We start from the raw sequence: 27,626 nt of genomic DNA, 5'->3' as shown, positions 1-27,626 counted from the left end.
GATTTGTATCATGAATCCTTGCAGCAAACAGCTTTGCTGTTCAAAGCAAGCTCCATCTCACTTAATTTGGGGACCTCTGATTCTGAAACCAGGGACTCAAATCATTACTCCAGCATAAATACATACCAGCATAAATTTGTGAGGGCCTTTTCCTTCATAATACAGTATTTATGATAGCTCAGATTATATCAGAGAAGTAATTTCATGTTTACTACAGACATGAAGAGCTTGCACGAATCAATGATCATTGGTGCAAAGTAAACTCACTTTTAGGTTCCGAAGTAGCAATCAGTTATTTTTCTAAATTCAGGAGGCAGTAGATCTGTGATACAATTAAGATGAAATTAAAGAACAACTTGGATTTTTTTCTTTCATTGTTATTTTATTTAAATGTTGGTTCAAATATATATCCTCAATGTGGCCACTCTGGGGTTAGTTCTGGAAGATGAAGAAATGTGGGCATCTCTATAATCCAACATACAAGTTTGTAACTATGATCATATAATCCCCAGAGAGACACAGAACTGAAAAATGGGGGAAAGTAGGTTTCAGTTATCTCTCTGCTCCTCAAGACTAGCATCACCAGAAGTTAAAGCAGTAATAAACACCCACACATACGCCCCGGTAACAGCTCTGGACAGTGTTTCTCATCCTACAGCTCCCCGCTCGAAAGCAACTCCACGCTCTGCTAAGGAAACACAAAAGCCTTTTTCTCCTATTCGTTTTGTGAACGAAAACTCTCTGTGCTGGGAAAATGCCCTCGGGGTGCGCCCGCAGGCCGGGGCAGCGCGGGGTCAGCGCGGCGGGGGATGCTCGGCGCGGCCGCCCGCGGGGTCAGGGCCGGCGCGGGCGGGCAGGTGGCGGCGGGCGGGCCGAGCGCGGCGCCGCCCCCGGGCCCCATTGGCGCGGGCGGTGGGGGCCGCTCCGCGCCGCCCCCGCTCTCAAGTGCGAGCTCCCGGCGGTGCCGTGCCGTGCCGGGCTGCGCTGGGCCGGGGGCATGCAGAGCTGCGGGCGCTGGTGGGGGCGGCTGGCGGCCCGCGGGGCGCCGCACCTGTGGGCGGCGGGGCAGCGGCGCTGGGGCGGCGGGGAGGCGGCGCGGTGCATCGAGCAGCTCCTGCCGCGGCACGATGACTTCTCCCGGCGGCACATCGGGCCCCGGGAGCAGGAGAAGCGGGAGATGCTGCGAACCGTCGGGGTGCAGGTAGGCGCCGTGCGGGGCGGGAGCTGCGCGGCCGGACCCTCCCGGTGCGGGCTGTGCCGCCCCGCGGGAGCTAACCACGGCGTGCGGGCGCTTCTTGCAGAGCGTCGAGGAGCTGATGGACAAAACCATCCCAGCCAGCATCCGCCTCCGGAGGCCGCTGAGGATGGATGATCACGTCTGTAAGTGACCGCATGGCCCGGGGCGCTCCCGGACTCCCTCCCGCGGCCCCTTCCGGCCGCCAGCGGGGCGGGGGGCACTCGGGGGGCGCGCCCCCTGCCCCCCGTGTCCCCCTGACCCGTGTAGCGGTCTGACCTTACCTCCCGAGCAGAAGTGCAGGGTAAGACCTAAACAAGCGTAGCAGCATAGTCACCGACACTTCATTCTTCTCCGAACAACTCCGTAGATTAATTTGGCTGCTGCGTTTGTTGCTGTCTTCTCGGAAATCGGTAGGAAAATATGTGTAGCAGACAGGGGCTGCTCGAAAACTCCCTTTGGAGGTCCAGTGCTCCATTGACTTTACTTTGTCCTAAGAGCCTAATGTGTAGGGAAAAGTATGACTAAATATCGTCCCCTTAATGTGGACTGAGCCACTGTCTTTTTGTGGTTCTTGTGTATCTGCAGGATTTCTTTGTTATTCCTCCTCCCCGACATTCCCCCCCTCCCCCCAATAATAATCTGCATATCTGAATAACATGAAAAGTCTTTGTCTCCGTAGTATGGATACACAGTAGACTAATGGCCAGAATTTAAAATCTGTCTAATTGAGTGTTATGTGTAAACTGCAGGAATATTAAACATCTGAGTCAGTTATTGTGCCACTACAGTAATTCGGCAAATTGCTGTAGGAAACTTGATGTGATTTCATGACGCTTTAGATATTAACATTTTGAAGAGTTAGCTAGCACAGTACACAATTTTTATCTGCATAGCTGCACTTTAGCGCAAAGTCTGTGACAATGATGCTGGAAGTCCTGTAAGTGAAAGAAACACTTTACAATCCTCAGTGCTAAACAATTACACTAAAACTAACAAAGCTCAATGGCCATTCAGATATGGGATCCAGTTGCATCAGTATTAACTTCATTTTTGTGTCACAATCTTTTGCCTGATTCGTAGAAAACTTGCAGGCATTTTCTCATTGCTCATCCGTGTGCTGTAATTTGAGTGTAAACTTCAGGCCTGCCGCTCCGGTGAGGTTCCTGGCCAGTTCAATCTGGTTACTCTGAGATGACATCACGCATGAGAGGCAGCACCACAATGAGCAGCCAGGAAAACTAGACCCTGAAAAGGCAGAGTCTAGCCAGGAGGGATACAACAGGGAATGATAGTTTCTACCTCTAGAATGTTTTATTAGTACAATGGTGTTTTAGTCTTTTGGAACTTTCTGTCTTATTGGAAAGGTGAGAGGCTGGGTAGAGAAGCAGAAGAATTTAACAGCCTTCTTGTGTTTATATAACTGCTGAAAGTAGTACTTGGCATTTTCCTTACGGCTAATGTGTTTTAATCAAGATATTCCCTGACTAAGGAGCGATTTTCACTGACCCCAAAGACAAAAACTTTTTAGGTTACTATATTTTTAGGTCAGTAGAAGCAGTGAAATGCAGTTTGTCACTGATAATTCTGGCTTAGAAGCCCTTCCAATTTTTTTAATAATTAGTTTTTATTATTAATTACTATGATATTCTTACAAAATTTTTACAGGGTAGTGGGCACTAAAAAACTAAACTAGTGGCATCAGCCTAAGTCACAGTCTTTATGCAGTGCTCAAATGCTGATTCTTAGTAATTTTGAGTGTATGTCTCCTACACAGCGGTGCATTAGTTGATGTCCTGTTGTAGACAAGTTCTCACTGTGTAACAGGACCTCATTAGTTAACAGTGTATTTAGTTCACTGGCATTTTGCTCCACTTGCTATGCTGTTCTTGTTCCCTTAGAGTAAACTTTGAAAGAATGTGACCGTGATGCAGAGTCTCACATTGCACAGCATGCTACAGTGAGTTTTCAAAAGAGATGCTTCCATGAGGTACAGAAAACCTTTTTTTCTGTACATGACTGTGTTTTTCTTCTGTAGCCAGTGTTCTGGACTGCCTTTTATAGCTTAATGTGAAGTTGTTTGTCACTAGTTTTCCCCTGAACTGGTAGCAGAAAATTCCACAGCTTTTAAAAGAAATGTTTAAAGCCTCAGCTTAAAGTTGTGCACCATCACATTGAACACACACACATCTTGTACCCATCATGTTGTAATCTGAGTGAAGTTTGTTTTAATATACTGTTAGAACACTTTCCAATTACCAGGATGGTATTTATTGTGTAAGGATGGGGCATTATTTCTCTATCATATACCTTTTACTAAAGGGAATTAGCAAAATTGGGCAGTGTCATGAAAACTATTCTATTCTAACCTAAACATTTGTTTTTATTTGCATGAATGCTCTCACACATGGAAAGAGAGAACAAAACAAGGCAATGCAAAACATGTTATTCAGTGAGCTTCAGCATATATAAAATTTATATTACAAATATAGCAATTTCCACTTGTCTTTATAATTCAAAATGTAATCATAGTGACTCCACAAATTGGAGTGCAGCTGAACAAATAAGCTGTGCTAGAGCTACTCCTTTATAGTAACAAACACAGCTGAGCTTACGTTGAAGTCTCACTGAACTCAATCCTTACAGATAGAATTAGACTTGTCATTCAAGAAAACCACACTCACCATAAGAAGCTTGTCTGTGTATCATGTGTCTCTGCAGTTACATTTGGGTGTTTTGGAAAGCTGTCATAGCTGTAGATCTCATCTCAGATGTGTATATTTGATGTGTACATTTGATATATAATCTTCAAGTTTTGATTCAGTGTGTGTCACTAGAAAAGATCACATTACAGATCCTTCCATTGATAATCTCACAAGTTGTCCAAAATAAGGAAAATGAATCAAATGTGTGTATACAATAGCAGTAAAGAAAAGAAAAAAGAGGCTCCTGTGGATGGAGCTTGTGTTAAGAGCTTGTTTATATGGCATTGCATATTCCACTGATGATAAATAAAACCTCTGATTTCAGTAGAAGCACACTCTTTTTGTGTTGTTTCTCCTAGACATTTTAGCACAGACTTACTCCTCAGTGGAAGAATGAAGCCACATTACCTCTTTGGAGGATGTAACATGTATATAGAGAGAAAGTCTTTAACCTTATTTACCTGGACATTTCCTGAAGGCAGGTCAGCTGGAAAGCTCTGCAGAGGGATCTGGACAGGCTGGATCATGGCTGAGCCCAGTGGTGTGAGGCTCAACAAGGCCCAGTGCTGGGTCCTGCCCTTGGGTCACAGCAAGCCCAGGCAGTGCCAAGGCTGGGGCAGAGTGGCTGCAAAGCTGCCCCAGGAAAAGGCCCTGGGGGTGCTGGTGACAGCAGCTGAGCATGAGCCAGCAGTGCCCAGGTGGCCAAGAAGGCCAATGGCAGCCTGGCCTGTGCCAGCAATGGTGTGGCAGCAGGAGCAGGGCAGGGACTGAGCCCCTGTACTCAGCACTTAACTTGTGAGGCCAAATTTGAATCGTGTGTTGTTTTGGTCCCCTCACTACAAGAAAGACACTGAGGTGCTGGAAAGTGTTCAGAGAAAGTCTACAGAGCTGGTGAAGCAGTGGAGCACAAGTCCTGGGAGGAGCAGCTCATTGAGTTGGGGTCGTTCAGGCTGATGAAAAGGAGGCTCAGGGGCGCATTATCTCTCTCTACAACTGCCTGAAAGGAGGGTATAGCTGGGTGGGGTTTGGCCTCTTCTCCTAGGGAACAAGTGACAGGACAAGAGGAAATGGCCTCAAGCTGTGGCAGAGGAGGTTCAGCTTGGAAATCAGTAAGAATTTATTCAGTGAAAGAGTGGTCAGGCATTGGAATGGACTGTGCAGGGAGGAATCATTCCTGGAGGTGTTCAAGGAACAACTGGACGTGGCCCTCAGTGCCACAGTTTACGTGATAGTGTGGTAATCAGTCAGAGGTTGGAGATGTTTTTCGACCTAAATGATTCCATGATCTGTTTTTCTTAATTCTGAATGACCAGCCATTCTGGTAAATGCCAAGCTTTGAAGGCACAAGTGCATCTACACTCAAAATGCTTTTTCAATAATTTTTAGTGTTATCTGTATTGGCAGATTTTTTCCATGTACTGCCATTGTCAGTGATGAAGGAGAGAAGGACTGTAGTGTGTGCTAAGAGGTTTCTGAGACAAAATCCTTTCTTTGGTATGAAAGATGAAAGCACTAGCTATGTCCATTTTGGGACCAAAAAACCCAAAACATTTTAAAAGTGTCTCTGGCCATGAGTCTGCTGACTGTTGTAAAACCATCTGAACATGCCACTGAATTCCAGTAGGAGTGAAATAGCAAAACATCTGATTTCAGCTAATAGTAAATTTCAGTCCTGTACCTCAACTAATTCTGGAAGAGGGGCTTTTTTACAGTCAGATTTTTCTGCAGATACAGTTAAGGAAAAACTTAATTTTGGCATGTAACATCTGTTCAGTCAATATTTACTACAAGGCTAGACATTGGTTTGATTCTTAATTGGGATCAGCTGGTATTACAGAGCTTTATTTCCGGGGTTACAGTAAGGAAACTTGAACAATCAGCTTCTCTTTAGGTGTTGAAGGTACTTTGGTACATATGTCATGATTGACCTATTTGAAGTAAAGGAACATAATGTCTTGTCTGACTAATCTGTATTTTATCCCTATAAACCTACTGTCTATGTCAGTCATAGTTATCCCTGCAATGCTGTCATGGTACATCCATCTTTATATGTAATGGATAGGTCTTGCATATGTTTGTTATTTCTGCTTTTTAGTTCAGGAGCTGAATTTTTTAAAAGGTTGAATTAAACAAATACTGCTGTGGAGTCCACCAGGTTTTTTTCTCAAACATTCCCAGGTACATTCTCAAATTTTAGAATTTATCAGCATTAGTTCCTAAAATCTCAAGAATGCAATTGGGTCTCCGGTCTAAACGTTATTAGAAGCAATACTGTTGAGAAGCAGTTACAATGTAATAAAGACTATTTGTGTCTCCAAATTAGCAGCTCCTTTTGCAGTGAATCTTTTTTTAATAGGATTTTACATTTTACACGCCAGTTAAAAATTAATTCTGGATGAATTTATAATCATCCCCTAGTGTCAGACAGGTTTTCTGCCCTTACCTTGAGGCTGGGCACACAGCACCTGGAACATGCGCTTTCCTTGTGCTGTCCCATGGCTTTATTACTATGTGCCTGACATTGCTTTGGAACTATTTTTCTTCAATATAATCTGGCTTTGGGTTGGTTTTTTAAAAAGAGATTGAATTGAATACTTAATTAAGGGAAATAAATTAATCCCTCTTTTATCAGTGGTTCTAGGGATCTTGCTTCCTTGATCACATAGATTTTTTTTAAAGATCTGATATAAAGTGAATAAAAATATATCAGACAAATAGTAATCTTCTTTTAGTATTGCATGGTTAAAGTTGTATAACTTGAACTGCTCCTTTTGTATTTTCTTCATTTTGCTCTCCTTCTCTAGTGCCATATTTTGCAGGTATCTCACAACTTCAAGGCAAGTCTACTGTGCTAACTACAAAAACACTAGCAAAAATAACAGTACATCGCTTTGTGATCTGATAATTCAGTCCCTCTTACTGTTTTTGTGATATATTCTGCCTTTGTTATCTGTAGATGTAGCAATCTGGAACTGCCCTTGCAGAACCTCTCAGACCTTCAGTAAGTTTTCTCCAGTTATAGGAAAGGAATACAGCAAAAGCAGTGGACATTATTCTGAGTACTGCCTTTGATCATAATTTTTAATGAGTTGATGAGGGGAATAAAGATCAACTGCAGTGACTTTGCTGGCAATTTTTTTGCTGAACAAGGTTCTTAAAGAATTTTTATTGTACACCCAATAAAATGAGTCTATATAAAGCCATTTCAATCACTTTTTCTTAGAACACTGGAAACAAACAGCTGAGTGTGACAGTGGCCAGGGTCCAACCGTTACTTAAACATAGTAAATTTTCTTTCTTTTTATTTCCCCATTTTGCATATTAGCTCTTAATCTCATTGCTGGGAGAATTAAGAAGAAATTAGTCACATAACCAAAAAATATTTCAAGCTATGTTTCTTGAACTATGTAATTAAAATTTTTAAGAATACTATATGTTTTAGTTTTAAAGAAATTAATAAATATTTAGAATAATACAACATTTCCACTGCATATGCTCCAAGTTATATGCTTTATACAGTGGAAAAAGTCTGCTATTTCCAGAGTTGGTGACAGTCTTAGGGACCAAACTGGAAAAGTAGCAACTTCATTATTAATTTAAAAATCAATTTTTAACCATACATAAGATCACTGTTGTGTTTCACATTCATCTGCCTTTGTATTAGCATTAGTTATTTACAAATTGATCAATAATTTAGTTATTAATTTAGTAAAAAGTTAGGCCCCATTCACAAATAACATTATGAGAATACACTGTTGAAACCTAGGCTTGACAGAATGGGAAATAAGGCTGCTGATGGAGACAGACCCAGCTCAGTCTCTAGCCCCTACCCAAAGCTTTGCTGTGGGGTCAGACAGATTGCTCAGGGCTTTACCCAGTCAGAACATAAAACCTCAAAAGGTGGAGTCCCTGTCCCACTGCTGGACTGTCCTCCTGGGCCCAGCTGTCCTTATGTCCAGCCTGAGGCTCTGGCCCTCCTGCTATGCATGCAGAGCCTTTAAGAGCCTGGCTGCATCTCCTCCATCCCCTCCTGTTGGTGCTGGGGGTAATGGTAAGCGTGGTTTGTTTCATTGCCTTGCTCTCTGGTCTTTGGACTCCAGCTTCTGTATTAACTTCTCTCACCATTACCTGCATCACTCTTACTTAAATTCAGAACCCTATCAGTGTAAAGTAAACACTGAATTAATGAAATCTTCATGGATTTATGTTCGGTCATAGGTGAGCCAGCCTAATAGATAAATCAGGGGCTATTGACTTCCCTTGTTCAGAACTGCAGTTATATTTATGAGCTGTCCTTCTAAAGATATACTGTGATGAAGTGCTTCAAGGCAGTAGAAGGCAAAGGATAAGGAGTCTTTATCCCTGGTCTCTTCAAAGAGGTGTGTTAAATGTGGGAGATGTATTTTGAGCTGTACTGCTGCCATTGCCCTTATGGTGACCAAAGGAGCAGGGAAGTGAGGTGAAGCAGGAATGGAAGGAGTATGGCCTCCCATACTTTGCCACCCTGCTTAAAATCAACTGTGAAGCTGTCTTCGCAGGTAGCTCATAAACATGTTGTAATTAAAAATATATTCAGTCTTAAAACCTGTCAGTGTAGGTACTCTAGATGGAGTGTGGTTCTACTCTTAATCACAATCTCTGCCTAAGCTGCTTGCAGCCCCTCTGGGCTTTTGGTTTTGTGCCTTCAATCAGTTTGGAAGCAGGTTTATTTCAGAGATCTCCAGCACAAGCTAAATGGCTGCATGTAGTTGTTGTTAGCTACAATTGCAGAGAAACAACCCAAGAAGAAAAGCCCATTTGAGCAAACAAAGGAAATGTTATCTATCACATTGTGCAGTATTTGTGGTATGTGTTTACTGCAGAAACCGCACTCAGTGCATTTTTGTGTGTCATATTGAGCGAGCAAGCAAGTTAAATGGTAGCCAACTTCTGCCTTCAACAGCAATTTGGAATTAAACAAGGAAATTCATTACCATTTCCAAGAAATCATTGATGTTTGAATTATGCAAGAGCACAAGCCTCTGTGTGAAATTGCAACCAAACTGTCTTTCATCAAACTTTTTGCAAGTGGAAGAGGAAGGCCTCTACAATGTTAAAGCTTAAACAACTGCCTCTCTCTTACAAAAAACTCTGTGGGAGAAATTCTGGGGAGTGAAGTTTTTCACTAGTTTAGAAACTTTGCCCTGAACATTGCTGAGTTAAAACCTAATACGCATATAACAAGTCTCCAGAAAAAAAAAATTGCAGTTTACTGAAACTAAGAAATCAGTCTTCAGAAATACATTAGATCTAATGGCAACACTGAGTAAAAGGCAGAGAAGAAATGAACTTTGAAATGAGAACTTAACATCAGTTTAAAAACTCTGTGAAAGGTGTAATGTGACTGTGGAAGGAATTAATTGAAAACCTGGAGATTTTTGAAAAAAAATCTTTATTTGTGAAATGCAATAGCAGCAACTTGAGTGAAAGGAAAAAATCAAGTTTTGAAATCAGAGCTGAAGTTCTAATATCCTTGTTTGTGGTTGCTCTAGAAATTAATTCAAACCCTAGATAATTATTTGCCACCGCATTCTAGAAAATTAACTATTCTGACGATATCTCTTGCTGGAGTAACTTACAGAGAGAAAATAGATTTTGAGACATACAGGGCCTGAGATATTCTCATTCTGTGATTTGTGGCATTGTATTACAAAGCGACATCTCCAAGTTGCGGTGCAGAGGGAACAGAACTTGGTGTAACTGTCCCATTACAGCAAATTCTGAGGTCAGATTTGGGGGAAGAATTAAAAACATCTGCTTCCCTCACCCAGGAGGGTTGGTTTCCAGTTTCACCAGGTCTGTTAGGTTGGGCTGACCTGTCGTGTGATCTTAAGATGGTCTACTGACCATCCTTTTGCATCCTCAGCTGCTAATACATTTTTAAAATACGACTGTTTGGCAGATGTTTGTAGTATTATTCACTGACTGCTAGGAACAGGTTGACTCAGTGTGAATTTTGCACTGCTTTCCGGACACTGAGAAGCAAGACCAAAGAGTAAACTATGGTTTGGGGAGAGAGGGAATGCAAATACTTTCATTCTATGTATTTCAAAATCATTCTTTTGTAATGTCTTCAAACTAGATTAACAGATTCATTTGAAAGTTAATCTCATTTGGAATGGGATTAACTAGAAATAATCATACAAATTTTTTCTAAATAAACTGGTGAAGTATGCTAAAATTGAATTGAAAGAACTGTTCTGTTTTATCAGCAATTTAGGGAAAATTTGAGGAAATAAAGTTCTATGATACTAAGAAATTCTCCTGGGTGCTTGGTGTAAGCTCACTTTGTGCAAATATGACTCCGACAGAAACACTAAATGACAGCTGTGGAAGGCAATAGCTTCAAACAATGTAGATTCTGAAAGATTCAGCTAAGAGAAAATGTTTGCTGAGGTACTTTTAAATGCATGTGCAAGATAGGCCTCTTCTGGGTTGTATGTACGTTGTATTGGAACAGAAGGGGCTCCTTCTGCCTACAGCTGTTTCTCTCACTATTCTTTCCACTTGCTTTGGAACCCTGTTATTATTCAGTTGTTGCATTTTCAAAATTCTGTCAGAATTTAAACTTCCCTAGAACGTTTTACCTGTTTACTGCTTTATCTTTGCTGTTCTTGACTTGCACTTCATTCTGCTACTGTTTGTACTTGCACCACCAATGTTTTTTTTTACACTGGGGTAGAAGACATTTTGGCTAAAAACTGTTGCTGTTATATGTAGCTGTAGCATTCTGACGTATTGTCTTTCCAATTAGGTGAAAATGAAATTCTTGAAACTCTGTACAATATTGCAAAGAAGAACAAGATATGGCGGTCCTATATAGGCATGGGTTATTACAACTGCTCAGTGCCTCAGCCCATCGCGCGCAACTTGTTGGAGAATGCAGGATGGTAATGTAACACGTTATTGTTAAATGTATATGTGTAAGTACACATTTGTCTCACAAACCTATTTTTTTTATTAAAGCTTTCATATATTTGGTAATGATGTGTATCCTACTGTGTAGGAACTGTGTTGTTCATGCTAAAGCTTAAAATTTACTTTAGAAAATCTTTTTACTCTTTTTTGTAAAATATGCCGCTAGTTTTGTGGCTTCTATTTACAGCTCCTATATATTATGAACTAATACAAGATTACATGTTTGCTTTAAGGAAGTATAGAGACTTACCTCTTAAATTAAAGTAATTCTTTCCTAACTTTTGCCTAACTTCAAACCAGCTCCCTCCTCCACTGGTGTACGCAATTTGGGTGGAGGTGGTTAAATACTATGCAATACTATGATCATGGTTTTGTGATGAGGAAGTAAGAAACTTCCAAGGAAGTAGAAAATTCTAAAGTCTCTTAGTATATCTTTCGTGGTTGTTTTGTTTTTTTTTTTTTAATGTTTACCCATAAAGTGAGTTCTCGTTCTTGTCTGACCAAATAATTTTTTGGTGAACAGCAGTGACATTGAACTACCATAATAAGATTATTCATTTATGAAAAGGCTGAGAATATTGTACTTGGTTTGGATCATCCTGCTGACAATTCGGTTTCTAAAGAATTGTAAGTCAGGAATGATGCAACAGGAAAAGTTAAATTTCATGTGGACTCTCCAGCAGCCTGAATGTCATCCTGCATTTTCTCATTTAGTTTACAAGTTCCCCTATCACCAGTCACTAAAATGCTTCTTTTATACTGTATTAAAATGAGTTACCTTACAAATGACTTTATTCCTGAGTAATTTTTATTTTAGTAAAATCCATATTTAAAGGTTTTATAAATATTTTTAAAAGCCCAAACAACAAAAAACCCCACAATGAACCAAAGGATCATATTACTCAGTGAAAAAAATCATTGTTACTTAGATGTTATGAGTTTTTTATACTTTGGGTTGCCATAAATGGGTCTACATATCTGTAGACCTCAAAGTCTTATTTATTTTTAGATTTGTTGGCTCTATTTGCATCACTGGTGGAAATGTTGCAGTGTTTGAAGTCAAGGAATCTATGAAATACATCTATGCAAGGTTTTATTTGGCCTCATCCTTGTTCACTTTTTGCAACACATGCAATCTAAATATTTCAATACAGTACCAGGAAACCAAATTATTGGTTGGTAGAAGGAAAGACAAGAATAGCAATAAATAAGTGGAACAAAATGAACTGCAGACATTTCAATCCTAAAAAGTTATGTAGTGTTACTGAAATAAGTTTGTCCAGAAATCTGATCTTGCACTGTCCAGTAAAGCCAAACTAAATGGCTAAAAGTTAAACTATTGGGTGGCTAAAATGAAGGCTAAAATATTTGTTGGAGGGAAAGCATATATGTGTGCATGCATGTGTGCTAAAACAACTATGCAGGCTTTATGGAAGCTGTTAAAGAAATCAGACTTCTTATTTCTGCTGTGTGTAACAATTTCCATGCTGACACACTTCACATTGCAGCTCCAAGGGAAATACTACAAGCTCAGGCTTATTGTTTCTGATCTATTCTCTGTCCCTTACATAAATTGTGTTTGCTTTGCTTGGCATTTGTTAGAGCAACTAGAAGTCTCCCTAAGTCCAACTTACTTGATTCCTTCGTCTCCAGACTTTAAATGTGTAAGAATACAAACATGTACCAAGCATGGTACATCCTTGAGAGTCTTTCACATCCCTAGTGTAAATTATTAAACTTGATAGTTAGTAACACTCAGAATGTAATTAAAGCATTGCATTCTGAAAATAGCTACATACTGTGCAATAATTACTTTTAGAGAGCTTGCTTCTAAATTACTTTAAAAAGTCACTTACCATGTAGTATAGATTCAGGCAGAACACAGAATGCAGACTAAAGCCAGATATTTTATTTGAAGAACTTGTAGAGAAGTAGAATCAATTAAAACATGTAGATGCTTAAAAAATGCCAAAAACCCCTTTTTAAAAGGAGGGTTTAACTAAGTGTGCTTATGTTACAAGAGGTGTCTTTATTTGTGGAACTGTTAAGCTTCATAGTAGTTTGTGCCAGTACTGGAATTCAAGATTTCTTGGTTGATTTTTTTTTCCCATCTTTCTGAAACTGATTTGTTTAGTTCAACTGTATTGGCCATTCAAAACCATAACATCAAAGTCATAAGGCTTCATTAATTCTGTTTTGTAATACAGTGTACTTTCCCAGCTATGTGGAGCAGGAGTTCCCTAATGCATTTCAATTAATCACAATGTTTTAATTCTTGTTGTTAGTCTAATTCTAGTTCCTTCTGCAAATTAAAATACAAGAAATGGCCCTTTGGTGAAATAAAATGAGAAAACATGGTTGTAAAACTTTAGGTACAGAGAAATTTCTACTAATCAATAAAAGTCATTGCTCATGCAAAGGCATTTGGAGTGATTCTTTTTATTGGTGAGAAGTGAGTGGGCAGGGGGACCATACAGAAAAGAAATCTTGATACTACTAGAGTGAAAGTTTATCTGGCAAACTGAACACTGGGTTTAGCTGCTGGGGAGAAAAAAGCCCTGCTATTGGGATTAACAATAGTAATCTACTACATGCAGTCTGGGACTTGGTCTCACTTGTGAACTATGCAGTCATATGATGATAATTAGTTTAGTGCTAGAACTGGCCAAAACTGAGAAAAAAAACCCCTACAGGTTTTGGGAAAAATCTTCAAGATTTATCTACTCTATACATAGCTATTGCTTTCTGTTGCTATACTGAATAGTGTATGTGAATAATTCAAGTAGTTGTTTCTTTAAATTAGATGGTTAATGTATTAGCATAATATATTACACTTTGAGTTCACTTACTGAATATGTCCTTCTTCTGGCTTTTTTATTCTCTTCAGGACTTTCTCCTGCTTTCTCTCTCCCCTTACTATTTTGTTACTTCTCTCATCCTGCTCAATACCAAGTTCTCCAGCTTGTTTTTAAAAGATCTTTGGTTTTTACCTTCTATTGACTTAACACAACTTGAGCTTCCAAATACTGGGGTCTTTCTGGAAAGCTTATACCTTCATTTTTCAAAAGTCTAGGACTTGCTACTGCCTTTTTAGGGAAACAAACTACTCTTTTCTTCCATCACGAGAAAACAGAGGCCACAACTGTTTGCACTTATCACTTGTTTCTGGCTGCTACTCTAAATTCAACCTGGCGTAAAGCCTGTCCTGAACTACTGTGTAATCCAGTGCCCAAATTTCCAGCAGAGAGGAGAGTCTGACCTCTGTTTTTGCCTTTCATTCCTGGACCCATGCTGCTTTGTTTTCTGGACTGTTATAATAGAGCGTGTCCCTTAGACTGTTGCATTTTTGAAGGAGTTGCTCATGTTGCACTACTGGTTTTTTTCGCCAAATGACAACAGACAAAACTTACATCAGTCTGACTTCCCTCCACTAAGACATATGGAAACTGTCATTGCACAAGGATTGCATACTTCCGAGCTTGATTCTGAGAAATGTCAAATGCTTTTCTTCTTAAAAGGTTGGAGAAGACTTGATAAATAAAGGTCTTCAGAAACAGTGTTGAAAACTTGTGGCAATATCTAGATATGCTTGAACAACACATTCTCCTTTAAAAATATTGTGACTTGATTTAATTCTTTCACACTCAGTGAAGGACAGAATTACTCTGTCCTTCTCCATAATGCCCTCACACCTCTGCTTTAAAAGTAATTTCTCTTTTCAAAATGGAGAAACAGAATTCTTTTCCTGTAAAAAGTTAAGTCAACGCCAAAAGGTAAAAATTGCAATGATAACTGTATTCTAACAAATTTCCACATTAATTAAATATTGTTTATTTTTATGTGATACAGTTCAGTTATATATTGCCATAACTTTGTTACACATGTGTTTTCTTAGCCCCAAACTCAGAACTTTTTTCCGACAGGGTTACCCAGTATACTCCTTACCAGCCAGAGGTGTCCCAGGGCAGGCTGGAGAGCCTCCTGAATTACCAGACGATGGTGTGTGATATCACAGGGATGGATGTGGCTAATGCGTCTTTGCTGGATGAAGGGACAGCTGCTGCAGAGGCCATGCAATTATGTCACAGGTACTGTGTTTAAAAGTGTGGTTAAATCACAGCAGGAAGTATGTGTGGAATTTGAAGGCATTTATCCCTGTGTAGGTAATGGATTGATGTTGAGCGTGGCCTTCTTACCGTGAGCAGTTCACTAAGCAGCTGGAGTCCATGTTGCCATCCCCCAGAGAACTTCCTAGCCTTGATGTGAATGTTTAACTCAGACATTTAAGGCCTTTAGAAAACTAAGGACATGGGAGAAATTCTAGAGGAAGGAAGACTCACCCTTGTTGGAGGAAGGCTGGGTTAGAGGGCACTTAAGCAAACTGGACTTACACAGGTCCTGATGTGCTGCACCCGTGGCTGCTGAGGGAGCCTCCTGACACCGATACAAGGCCCCCCTTGATTGTGTCTGAGCAACTACAGTGACTGGGACAGGTGCCTCAGCAGTGGAGCCAAGAAAATGACACTCCTGTCCCCAGGAAGGGAGGAATGACTATGCAGGGAACTACCAGCCAGTCAGCCTCACCTCGATCCCTCAGTGGGATGATGGGACAACTGCCAGCCCTGGAAACCATTTCCAGACATGTAAAGGACAAGAAGGGGATAAGGAGTTATGAATTAAAACAGGGGCAAGACACACACCTGCTCCCACCGATACCTCCACAGACACAAGAGCTCCTGTTGGCTCATGTGCTGCTCCAGTTGCTGGCACTCACTCCATTCCACTCCCTCCTCTCATTTCAATTGCTGCACTATGGAAATGTGGATCCCTTGTGGTCTGACTCCAGTGGGACTCACACACACACATGCACACACAGAGGATATGGAGACCCCTTATCCATGAAAGGAATCAGAAAGGCATTTAACAAGAGAGGACAGACTTCACTAGTTAGGTGAAGAACTTCAGCAACGAACTATTTATATGTGACTGTCCCAGTCTATCCCCTTACTCCCCTATTTTGCTACAATTATTGCTCACAGAATCACTTAACTGTACTATTTCCCCCCTAAACATGTCATAATAAGACATGTCTGTGATCCCCAGATGCTTTTCTTGTGCATCCCATAATGTCTCTTTGCCAAGTGGGGGCAGGCATGCAGATGGTGTGCCTGTGATAATTAATCCCACCTACCTGGTGGGCTCTTTGCTCCTCTGCACTTGTGGAGATGGGTCTCTGTTGGGCTGATTTTCCCTGAGAAGCACCCAGGATCAGCAGGGACAGGGTGTTATCTGGGCTCCCCCACCTGCCATTGCCTTTCTGGGGGATGCACAGGACCTTTTATCACATGATCTGAAGGACTGTGGAGTACATAATTCTAAGTTGCTAAAAGTGAAACTGTTATTGGAATACACAAATCTACTTTCATGGATGCCTGCTGTAGGGCCACGTGAAAGTGATTTGCAAATCAAATAAGTATGACAAATTATTGAAGGTCGCTCATAACTGTGTATCAGGAAGGTGATTACACAGCAGAGACTGTGTAATCATAGTTTCATATGTGTAAAAATAGTTTTCTAACTACTCACTAGTTCAAAGCCTCCGTGTGACATAAAATTCCACTTACCAGAATCACAGAATGGTTTGGGTTGGAAGGGGCCTTAAAGATCACCTAGTTCTATCCCCACTGCTTTGAGCAGGGACCCGTCTTCTTCATCTCCCTACTTGAATGGCTCCTTTTTTTTTTTTTTTTTTTTTTTTTTTTATCCAGGGCAACATTGAAAAGTCTGTATTAAAGACCACAGTTGTATTCCTTTAAGAGAGTGTGTGGAGCCATTCCCATGGCTTTTGAAATTAGCTCCCTGTTCTGTTTCAATTTCTGCCATGTATGATTCTCAGTTGAGTGTCTGAAATGGACTTTCTTAATGTAAATGTGCCAGAAACATTCTTCAGTCTTACACTTAATCTGGTTATAATATCCAATATTTTCAACTGCCTTTTTACATAGAAAAACTCACTTCTAGAAAATAAGCTAGTTTATTTCCATGGGAAACAATATATTATTGATATGTAAACCTTCCTTTTCTTTTTTTAACAGACACAACAAAAGGAGAAAGTTCTATGTAGATGCCCGATGCCACCCTCAAACTATAGCAGTGGTCCAAACTAGAGCAAAGTAATGTTTTCCTCCATTTTCCACCATATCGTTTCCCTTACACTGAATCATTTTCCATCTGTGCCTTTTTGCTGTATAACTAACATTTCTGCCTGTGCTTTCTTTGCAAACTAAAAGCAGAAGTCTGTTATAATTTGACATTACTTCTAGTTCAAATACAACTGCAAAGAAATTAAAGCTGTTTAAAAAGAGACTAAACATATCATAAAAAGAAAATATTTAATTTTTCCTTTAAATTGTTGCATAACTGCATACATTTGACTGTTGAATTCAGCCTGGTCATTTTTTTCTTTTACTAGGAAGCAAGTATCTTAAGCATTCTCTTTTTGCTTTGCTCTGTATTTCTGATGATGATATCAAATGTAATTCTTCTTCAGTACTATATACCATGATGTGAAACTTTGTCAGTGCTTAGTGCTGCAAAGATGTTCAACTCTCTTTGTATGTTAAAGAAAAGAGTCATATATGACTCCATGAAAACATCTTATTAAGTATGACTCCAAGGTCGGAGGTGGTTTGAATATTTTGCCTTCTGCATGTTTTTGTTTCCAGTTATACAGGTGTTATTACGGAGCTCAAATTACCCCATGAGATGGATTTCAGTGGAAAGGATGTCAGTGGAGTGTTATTTCAGTATCCAGACACTGAAGGGAAGATTGAAGACTTCTCTGAACTTGTTGAAAGAGCTCATCAGAATGGGGTAAATTTTATTGGTCACACAGATATCAATCTGACAGCCATTTTCATAGAAGCTAAGTGTTAATGAGATCCCCTCTCAGCTACATGAAATTCGTAACCATTACAACCATTGCACTTCAGCTCCATGCAAGTGATGTGGTGCTGTTTGAAACTAGATAAAACAACCCAGCTCCCATGTAGACACCGTTCCTTTAGAGGAGAGGCTGACTGCTTTGTGCGTTTCTGTTCTCAGACTCTCGCCTGCTGTGCTACGGACCTTCTGGCCCTCTGTATTCTGAAGCCTCCTGGAGAGTTTGGGGTAGATGTTGTCCTGGGTAACTCCCAGAGGTTTGGCGTCCCGCTGTGCTATGGGGGACCCCATGCAGCATTCTTTGCTGTGAAGGAAAATCTAGTGAGAATGATGCCGGGCAGAATGGTGGGTGTCACAAGGTAAGGGCGCCCTCGGCCATGAAGTGAAGATTGAAGCCATAGAGTCTTAGAATCCCTAAGGTTAGAAGAACCTTCAAGATCATCAAGTACAACTATCAACCTACCACAACGTTCACCACTAAACCATGTTCTCTAGTGTCATATCCACACATTTTTTGAACACTTCCAGGGATGGTGATGCTGTCACTTCCTGGGCAGCCTGTTCCAATGGTTTAGAACCCTTTATTTGAAAATCTTTTACCTGATATCATGTCTAAAGTCTCCCCTCAGAGATCCTAGTAACAAATAAGAAACCATAAAAAACACCCTATGATCATCTTGTGCAGCCTTTGTGAACAACAGGTGACCATGGTGTTGTACTGACCACCCTGTTTTTTTGAAAACGGTGAGACTAAAAGTTCCCTTCAGTTTTGAGGAAGCAAGCTTCAAGAATTCCATTTGTGTGGAACTGTCTATAGTTTTTGTGGCATTGTGGGGTGAAGAGATAACCAAAAGTAGAGTGGATTCATTGTGACAGCAGGAGGCTTTGCAAGACAACTTACTCCACATATTCTGTATTGACCTTTTCTCTGTCATCGAATCTTACAAAACATAAATGGAAAGAAGTAGAAAATTCAGTGGACCTCCAAAATAATCTAGAAGGAACTTAATCTAGTTCAAATTATAGTTATGCAGAGAAACAATGTGCAAAATCTGCTTCTGATAGTTGCTGATAGTGATGTATACTGTGTATTTTGAAAAGATGTCAAACTAGTAATAATTGAAATGCAAAGTAATTGTCACTAGGAACACTGCACATCTTTGTCACAGAGGCTATCCAGAAGTACTCCAGTAACCAAAATAACTAAAACATTCACAGTTATCAATAAATTTAGGAATATTCAATTTATGTTATTTTTCAGTTCAAATAGCTGCAATAATCTCTATCATTTTAAGGCAAATACCAAATTTCCTGTAGTTAAACAGAAATCTAGAGGCGCTTTAGTCTTGCTTTGTTTGATACTGCAACTGTCCTGACATATGCTTTGTTCTCTCTAGCACCCTTCTGTCTCTGAGGATAGATAATTAGTTTCAGGTTAGCATGTATAAAGTTCTGTGTCATAAATAACTGTAATTTTAAAGTAACAGAAGCAACATTTTCCCTTGTGGCTTAGAGATGCAAGTGGGAAGGAGGTGTACCGGCTTGCTTTACAAACACGAGAGCAGCATATCAGGAGGGATAAAGCTACCAGCAACATCTGCACAGCACAGGTAACTTACACTTTATTTTCAGGGCTAGAAAGGAACAAGTTGAACAACAAGTTACCTATACTTTAGAGAGATTTTAGTAGAAAAATGAAGGATATAAAAATATTCTGGTCTTTGTTCATTTGTTTTGAATGATGGGGTCTGCTTGAAAAGAGAGTTTTACTATCTGTTTTCTTACTACAGTCCTGAATTCTTGCAGTGTCATGAATCTGTCTGTATTGTAGCATAAACACCACTGAGTAGTGGCATGTTTGTTATAAGCAAGACAGAACTTTTCATTACGTAGAAGAGAATTCCAATGGTCTTCTGCCAACTCAAGGCAGAAGAAATAAACTTTTAATTTATAAAACTAATTACTCAAATTGTCACAATTTATATTTTTTGTCTATGCAATTTGATGCAAGAATGTTACATCATCAAAGTAATATCTTTACAGGAAAATACCATGATTAAGTAAGTATCAGAGTTCCAACAGTATCCAAAATAGTTATTTTCAGCATACTTCCACAGACCTCCAGCCAGCCAGTCATAACTTTTTTTGCTCCTAGCATTGCCTTCCTCCTGCTCTTATGTTGTGACAGATTTTGAGAAGATATTATTATTGACACAAGTTTATATACTTACTATTAAGGAGATACTATATAGGTTTTTTTTGCACTGATCCTTGACTTTAAAGTCTTTAAAGATCTTTGTTGCAGTAGTTGAATTTAAGTACTTGTTAATGGCTAAAACAATTACATTTCAAACAGCATTGAATTCATAATCAGTCCTTACAGTTTCATAAAAGTATGTTGCCTTTCCCTCCTTTTATTGTGTAGGCAGGAGAGGAGTAGCTATAACATTAGCTGAGGATGTGTGGTTTTCTCTGGGTGCTAAAGAAACTTTCCACTGAACTTACATGAAGTAGTCTTTGCTCACAATAACAATATCCTGAACTATATTTGGATCCTAGGCTCTTCTGGCCAACATGTCAGCCATGTTTGGGATATACCACGGGTCGGATGGACTAAGGCACATTGCAAGACGAGTACACAATGCTGCTCTAATCTTGGCTGAAGGTGCGTACTTAATGTTTACAGAAACTGTTCTAAAACCCTTACCCCTTAAAAAACACATCTTAAATAAACTTGCAGGGCAGAGCAGGAGTGTCCATCTGATGTGTGCTCTCTCAACTTGAGAGGCACCATTTTAATACAAAATTCTCAGCTGATGGTTTTTGTGTAGTTCTGGTAATGACATCCAAGAATAAGATGTCTATGTGATAAGAACTTGCAGTCATTGCTTCTGTTTTCTTGGGAAACTTAACAGAAGTCTGCAGAGTGAGTCCCTGGATGGTACTGTTGAACTGCTGTTTGCCAGCATCTACTTCTTTTGATGGACCATCCTAGCTTACTCACAGAAATCTGCACAGAGTATAAATAATATAGCAAAGGAAGGTAATAAATTATATTAAAGCAATAGAAACATTTCAGTTAAATTGGGTGGAGTATCATATCTGCTGCAAACATTGAAATCCCAAAGCTTAATAGCTGAAGAAAAGCACAAAATCTGTAGCAGAACATAATGATTGCACCTGGACTATGTGGTCTGGTAGGGTTTTTTTTCTCTGATAATACTACCACGGCTGTAAGAAGGAGCTATAAAAACTGGAATATTTGGAACCAAGGGATTACTGTAAGAAACATCCATACTTTATTTGCCAGATAGCCAGAAGACCTCTTGCTACTTGAAAAAACCCTAATACTCTAAACTTTGTTAGGGCAAGTTCCGTGGTAATTCATATCCATTAATATCTTTCCAATCTTATTACTTTGTCCATATTGCATTCATATACCAACTCTGCTGCTGGATATATGTCAGATTTGATGTATCAGAATTACCTTCCCTAGACTCAATCTGCATTATTACTTAGGTTTGAATCTGATTTAGTTGCATTTCATACACAGTAACATTTCAATAAAAAGATGGTGATTTTGCTGCTTTTTACACAAGGGCCATGATGTAAAAGCATTTATTTATGAGTATTTATAGTATTACTCTGTAACTGCCACCTTAGCAAACAAGACACTGTGCATATATAATAGAATTAACTTGCTGATTTTTATAGGTCTCAGGCGAGCTGGTCACAAGCTACATCACGATCTGTTCTTTGACACCTTGACGATCACGTGTGGATGCTCAGTCAAAGAGGTTTTGGACAGGGCAGCTCTTAGAAAGATAAATTTTCGGATATATAGTGATGGCAAGGTAAGCAACTTTCTAAACCTTTGATAAATTCAGAAATTTTGTAGTGTGACATTTTCTTCATTAAGTCTCTAATCATTACATTACAATCTGTGCTAAACGGAACAAAATTATTTAAGATCTTGTAATTTGCTCAGATATATCCATCAATTATAAAGATAATATAAACAATGAACTTGTGATGCACTGAACTTCCAGAAATAATGATTGTGTTTACATTTTATGCCAATTAAGAGGCTTATCTAATCTGTTCATGTTAAATACGCCACTAAGGGGTAGAGTGGAGACACTCTAAAATTTAATGGTGAAACACAAGGTGACATCCAGAATTCAGGTGGCAGTGTTTGAAGGCAGACTGAAATCTGAACCACATCTTGGTTGGCACTAAAGACCTCTTCTCAGAGTGTAGTATATTCTGTAAATTGGAATGGGGGAAGGAAAATGGGCAATTTTCTTATTAAGTAGAAAACACTTAGAAACACTGGAAAGGAGGTCATGAGTATCAAAGTTTCTGAGCCATCTGGCTTGGATGGTTTAGGAGGGTAAAGGAAGGAACTGGAAAATGTTATATAAATAAAATAAATTTATATATCATAAATACCTATAAATATGTATGTTTACATATTGTTGGGTAGATTGCTTTTTTTTTTCCTCTTGTGTTTCTGGAAACATTTTCTTGACCAAAACAAATGTACTATGTCTCTAGAATAAACAGCTTTAAGTAATTACTGGTGCTTTTATCCATAGCTTGGAGTATCACTTGATGAAACTGTAAATGAGAAAGATCTAGATGACATATTATGGATTTTTGGTTGCGAGTCTTCTTCTGTAAGTACATAATAGGTAATGTGGATTAAATTATCTGAATGTTTCCAGAGTTTAATGAAAACCAAAACTGGTCTTGTATAGTGGGTTTCTATATGATGGCCATTTGTTAAATATTAAGAATTTCAGATCCTCTCTTAAATAAAGAGGTAGTGTTAAATAGAGGATTTATATGCCGTTTTCTGGTGGTGGCACTCAGTTCCTTCGGTCAGCTTGGACACCTTGCATTAAGGGTATTACTTCTTATGTGATGTAAGAAGTTAAGTTAAGTGGGGTCAGGTATTTCTTTCCCCACTGGAATTTTTCTTGCATGCCATTAGCATTTAGCAGCAATGCCTACTAGATAAGGACTACTGAGACATTAAAGCTACCCAGTTTTAATATATCGCTGTTGTCATGCTAGGTAAATACAGACACATATGATATCAAAGGTGGGGTTTTTACCTTAAAAGCTGACTAAATCCTGAGACAAACTGGTTCATAAGCTAGTTCTAATGGAAGTTTACTACAAAAAAAAAAAATCCACTAAAATATTTGACTCTGTTTCTTTTGTTGAAGGAGCTAATTGCTGAAGGTATGGGTGAGGAAACCAAAGGCATCTTTAGCACCCCATTTAAGAGAACTTCCAAATTCTTGACACACCAGGTTTTCAACAGGTTTGTGAATGTCTGATTGCTACTTTTAGGGAATCTGAATGTATGTTTGCTGTTTTTAGGGAATCTGAAATATCTCCTTTCTAAACCAGCAGTGGAGTCAGTTGAGGACAGTTTTGTACCTAGATTCATACAGCAACTCATTACTCTAAAATAAGATATTTAGTAGCGTTTTTAGCTATCCTCTCATTTTAAATGAGCAGAGCAATGCTCATGACCACTGAGGGAAAGTGTCTTTCCATGAATCTGCTGCATTGTACAACCTACCATTTGAGGACATGGTATCCTTGTATTCCATATTTACTGATAGTGGTACTGAGATAATAATGAGCATTTTTAATCTGTGTCGCTATTAGCAAGCTTAAAGTGCCAGTTTGAGAAGAACTACTTGGTATATATTAATAACTATCCTCAGTCTTACTTCTTTTTTTGTGTTCTTTTCATTTTCCTGGTACAGCTGATCTGCTTGCCTTAACATTGTGTTTTGTGTTCTCCAGCTATCACTCTGAGACAAATATTGTGCGGTACATGAAGAGATTAGAAAACAAAGATATTTCCCTTGTTCACAGCATGATTCCCTTGGTAAGTATTTACCAAAAAGAAAAGACAAAAAATTATGTACTTACCTATGTGTTCATGTATTTCAATAAATACTGATGTGTGTTTGCATTTTTAGGGGTCCTGCACAATGAAGCTCAATAGTTCAGCTGAACTCACAGTAAGTTGCAATAATACTGTCTCACTTGATATCCGCATGAGTAAACTATCTAGCCAGTGTCATTCCTGTTTTACTTCATCCAGTGAAGTAAAACCTGTTTTTGGTCTAATACCTCACCTGAGGAGGCAGTTTCAGGGGCAGCTGAAGTCTCCCTCTCCCTTTTCCACTAAGAAAACGTTCTGCACAAGTAGGACTGCAACAACAGAAGGAGAGTATGTGGTTTTGAAGACTGAATTTTGAAAAAATTATGAAAACAATTTTTGCAATTAGGTATCACAGTCCTGTTTCCTCAAGCAATGTTGCATTACCTAAATTCTGTCTGCTTTACAGATCTTAAAATCAAATCCTCAGAAATATGGAAAGAGTCAGATGGGACAGACAATTCAGGCTTCTTTTTCAGTTTGCAATTTCTTAGGATAATTCCCTTTTCCCCAGCTGAAGAGTCCCCAGATATCTTCATTTTTTTAGCTGATAGCACATGAAGCAGAGCTTTAGCCAGGCTATTTGATTAACAAATGACTTTTTGACTTGGAATTGTGCTTCCTTTGCTGTCTTCCTGCTGTCTTCTCACTTTCAGTAGTTTCCTTTGTCCCCTTTCTCTCACTGCTTCCTCTCTTTCCCTTCACTGTTTTATGTCTTGTATATTTCCTCTAAGTAACACTAATACTATTCTCAGCAACTCCTCTTTGTTTACCTTGTAGACACCACAGCTCTATGTAAGGGTAGGTGAAATTAAGAATTTTTGAGCATATTCTTAATGTTAGAAAATCTGAGAATTACAGTATCATTTATGTTAGAAAACACCCTTTAGATTAAGTCCAACTGTTGACCTGGCACTTCTAAGTCCATCACTAAACCTTGTTCCTGATCACCATATCTACATGTCTTATAAACACTTTCAGGGGTGTTGACTTCAGCAGTTCTTTAGGGAGGCTGTTCAAATGCTTGTTAACCCCTTATGTGAGTACATTTTTCTTTATATCCAGTCTTATCTTACCACTTACTACCTGGGAAGAGACCAGCCCCCGTGGCTACACTCTCAGGCAGTTGTAGGGCTGTAGATGTTGTGTGCAGGGTCCCAGGCGCATGTGCGCTGAGACTCCTACCCTTCTTAGATGAGTTTTCCCAACCCTGGAGATAAGTTTCTTACTCTCTGTGCAAATTAATTATCATGCATGGTCAATGCACAGTTCTTCTAGGCCTTTCTGGAAATGGGTCAGAGGGCTTTGGAGGTCTTTGGTGATCTTGATTCCCCCCCCACTGGATCAACCTTTGGTGAACAGTCCATGCTCTTTTCTCAACCTCATTGCTGCACTTGGGGTGTGCTGTGTTGTGCTGAGTATATCCAGAAGCCAGAACAAGGACTGTTGTCCCAGGAAACTGCTCTACCTCCAGCTCCATGTGGCCCCCTTCTCCACCTGCATCCTATTCTTTCTTGCCCATTTACACAGTCTGCTCTTATCAACAATCCTTGTCTGGCTTCTCACCTATCTGTCCATCAGTGTTTGAGACATACACATTAGCCCCTTATCTTCTAGGCTTTTGCACCATCCCATGGCTTAAACATCAACATGGACATGGTGATCTGCTGAGAAGACAAAAAAGAGCAAGAGAGAAAGGGGCTAATGTATTCTATAAGCTACTTCTAAGCTTTGGGGGTAATCTCTTTATAATACCCCAAAACTTTATGTGTAATCTGATTACAAAAATAAAAAGCTAAAAGGTTAACATTAAATCAGTTAACATTAGACCTTACTGAACCTCACATGACTAACCTTAGCCTCATCCAATCCAGCCTGTCCAGATCCCTCTGTAGAGCCTTCCAAGCCTCCAGCAGATCAACATACTTGGTGTTTGATACTTAATTGACCACAAGGCAACTTCATTCCTTCACAGAGTTTAACAGAACAGAGTTGTCTGTAAAGTATTTTGTTACAGCATTCTTTATATATTTGTTTGGTTTGTTTTTATAGCCTATTACATGGAGGGAATTTGCCAACATCCACCCTTTTGTTCCTCTGGATCAAACTCAAGGGTATCAGCAGCTTTTCAAGGATTTAGAGAAGGACCTATGTGAGATTACGGGCTATGACAAAATCTCCTTCCAGCCAAATAGGTAGGAACTTTTTTCCTGAGTGTTTGCACCTTGAGACATGATACCAAAACCTTATCTCCAAAGAAGATGTGCAAGCCAAACATGGAAGAATTTTCCAAAATCAAATTTTTCTTGAATGCTGGATTACTAAATCACTAAGTAGTCGTTTTTTTAAAAACTATGGTATCTTATTTTGTCTCATCTCTTCTGAAAGTTTAACGATTTGGTCTTTTTATTTCTTTTAATATTTCCTCCCACGAACTGAAAATAAAGATTTGGGATAGGAATAAGATGTGTGACCTGCCAGGTGTTTAATTGTCGAAACTGGTAGGTAGTGCACTAGGTTTGACTGAAGAATGCCTGAGATATCTGTGCTCACTAAAAGCAGCATTTAATGAGTACTGCTGCACCCTGCTTGTGTTCTCTAGTAGTTTTGATACAAAATGAACAGCAAGAACTTACTCTACACTAAGTCTATTCCTGAAAGACCTTTTATGTTTCATGATATACACCTTGCTATGCATTTCAATATTAGTTTGTCTCACTGTAATCAAGCACAGAATCCCCTGCTAGGTGCAGAAATGTGGACCCTCTCAGCCAGCAGAAGGATTTAACATTGTAGTATAAACTTATAAAATGGCATCACCTGTCATCTACTTTTTTCATTTACATCTAGCTGTTAATTTAAGCATGGCCATTTGTAATTTTGTCTTAGGAATGTGCCCTGTTTAATTTGCTGACACTTGCCTGAAATCATGGGTAAGGGTTAGGGCAGGACAGTTTTGAAGTTGTGTCAGAGAGGTGGCACTTCCTGCTTTGTGTGCCGTGTAACAGTGTTTGTGTTCTTCTTGCAGTGGAGCCCAAGGAGAGTATGCAGGCTTGGCTGCAATCAAAGCTTATTTAAATGCCAAAGGAGAACGTCATAGAACCGTGAGTGTCAATGCTCATGTGGGGAAGAGGGTTCAGTGGGAAGTGGAGAGTTGATTCAGCAGCTGGGACTCACCTAGAGAGAAACTAGATCGTGTATTGTCACTTCTGATAGGCTTTCAGTACTCTGTGCTTCCCACCAGGATCCTTGGTAACATCTTAAAAGTTTTTACAGACCTGAGAATGACCCAGGGAAGGGTGATTGTGCTGAGTTGGACTCAGTTTGACTTAACCTTCTTCACATGAATTGTGGAGGAAGCACTGTTCATAACACAGGGATCTCTTGGCAGATGGTGAGCTGTGCTTTCACAGTGTCAAGGCTTTGTCTCTACGCCACTGCCCTGTCCTGGCCCTGTCCTTTCCCAGCAAGCAGGCTGGGTGTCAGCAAGGTGCTGGGAGAGACACAGCCAGGACAGCTGACCCTGGCTGACCAAAGGGCTGCTGGTGCCATATAATGGCATGCTCAACAACAAAAGCTCAGGGGAAAGAGGGCAAAGCAGGAAAGGTCATGCTTATGGCATTTTAATTCCCAAGCTGTGTGGTCGGCCCTGGGAAGTTGGGAAGGCTGGAAGGAAGGAAGGAAATTGAGGTATATTTACAATTTCATCTGACATCCTCTCACTCTTGAAAGATGATGAACAGTTGACATATCATGTGTTAATTCTGGGATTATTTATTATATTATTATCCATCCTCATTTCCTAGCTGGATTCTAGTTA

The 27,626-nt window shown here is 39.6% G+C and overlaps 1 protein-coding gene across 1 annotated transcript in view; it reads left to right on the top strand.

Moving 5' to 3' along the window:
- Positions 1 to 978: 978 nt before the first annotated feature.
- Positions 979 to 27,626, top strand: part of GLDC (glycine decarboxylase) — a 37,871-nt gene continuing 11,223 nt past the window's right edge. Inside the window, exons 1-16 of the mRNA XM_064735549.1 lie at positions 979 to 1,201; positions 1,302 to 1,380; positions 10,733 to 10,868; positions 14,820 to 14,984; positions 16,992 to 17,069; positions 17,622 to 17,769; positions 18,001 to 18,197; positions 19,352 to 19,448; positions 20,398 to 20,503; positions 21,553 to 21,692; positions 22,437 to 22,517; positions 23,073 to 23,170; positions 23,665 to 23,749; positions 23,844 to 23,885; positions 25,859 to 26,001; positions 26,835 to 26,910. Coding sequence (XP_064591619.1) covers positions 998 to 1,201; positions 1,302 to 1,380; positions 10,733 to 10,868; positions 14,820 to 14,984; positions 16,992 to 17,069; positions 17,622 to 17,769; positions 18,001 to 18,197; positions 19,352 to 19,448; positions 20,398 to 20,503; positions 21,553 to 21,692; positions 22,437 to 22,517; positions 23,073 to 23,170; positions 23,665 to 23,749; positions 23,844 to 23,885; positions 25,859 to 26,001; positions 26,835 to 26,910 — 1,875 coding nt within the window. The 5' untranslated portion in view covers positions 979 to 997. The remainder of the gene's footprint in view (positions 1,202 to 1,301; positions 1,381 to 10,732; positions 10,869 to 14,819; positions 14,985 to 16,991; positions 17,070 to 17,621; positions 17,770 to 18,000; positions 18,198 to 19,351; positions 19,449 to 20,397; positions 20,504 to 21,552; positions 21,693 to 22,436; positions 22,518 to 23,072; positions 23,171 to 23,664; positions 23,750 to 23,843; positions 23,886 to 25,858; positions 26,002 to 26,834; positions 26,911 to 27,626) is intronic.

This window comes from Zonotrichia leucophrys, chromosome Z, assembly GCF_028769735.1.
Source record: "Zonotrichia leucophrys gambelii isolate GWCS_2022_RI chromosome Z, RI_Zleu_2.0, whole genome shotgun sequence".
Taxonomy (NCBI): Eukaryota; Metazoa; Chordata; class Aves; order Passeriformes; family Passerellidae; genus Zonotrichia; species Zonotrichia leucophrys.
This window is presented reverse-complemented; position numbering and strand designations above follow the sequence as displayed.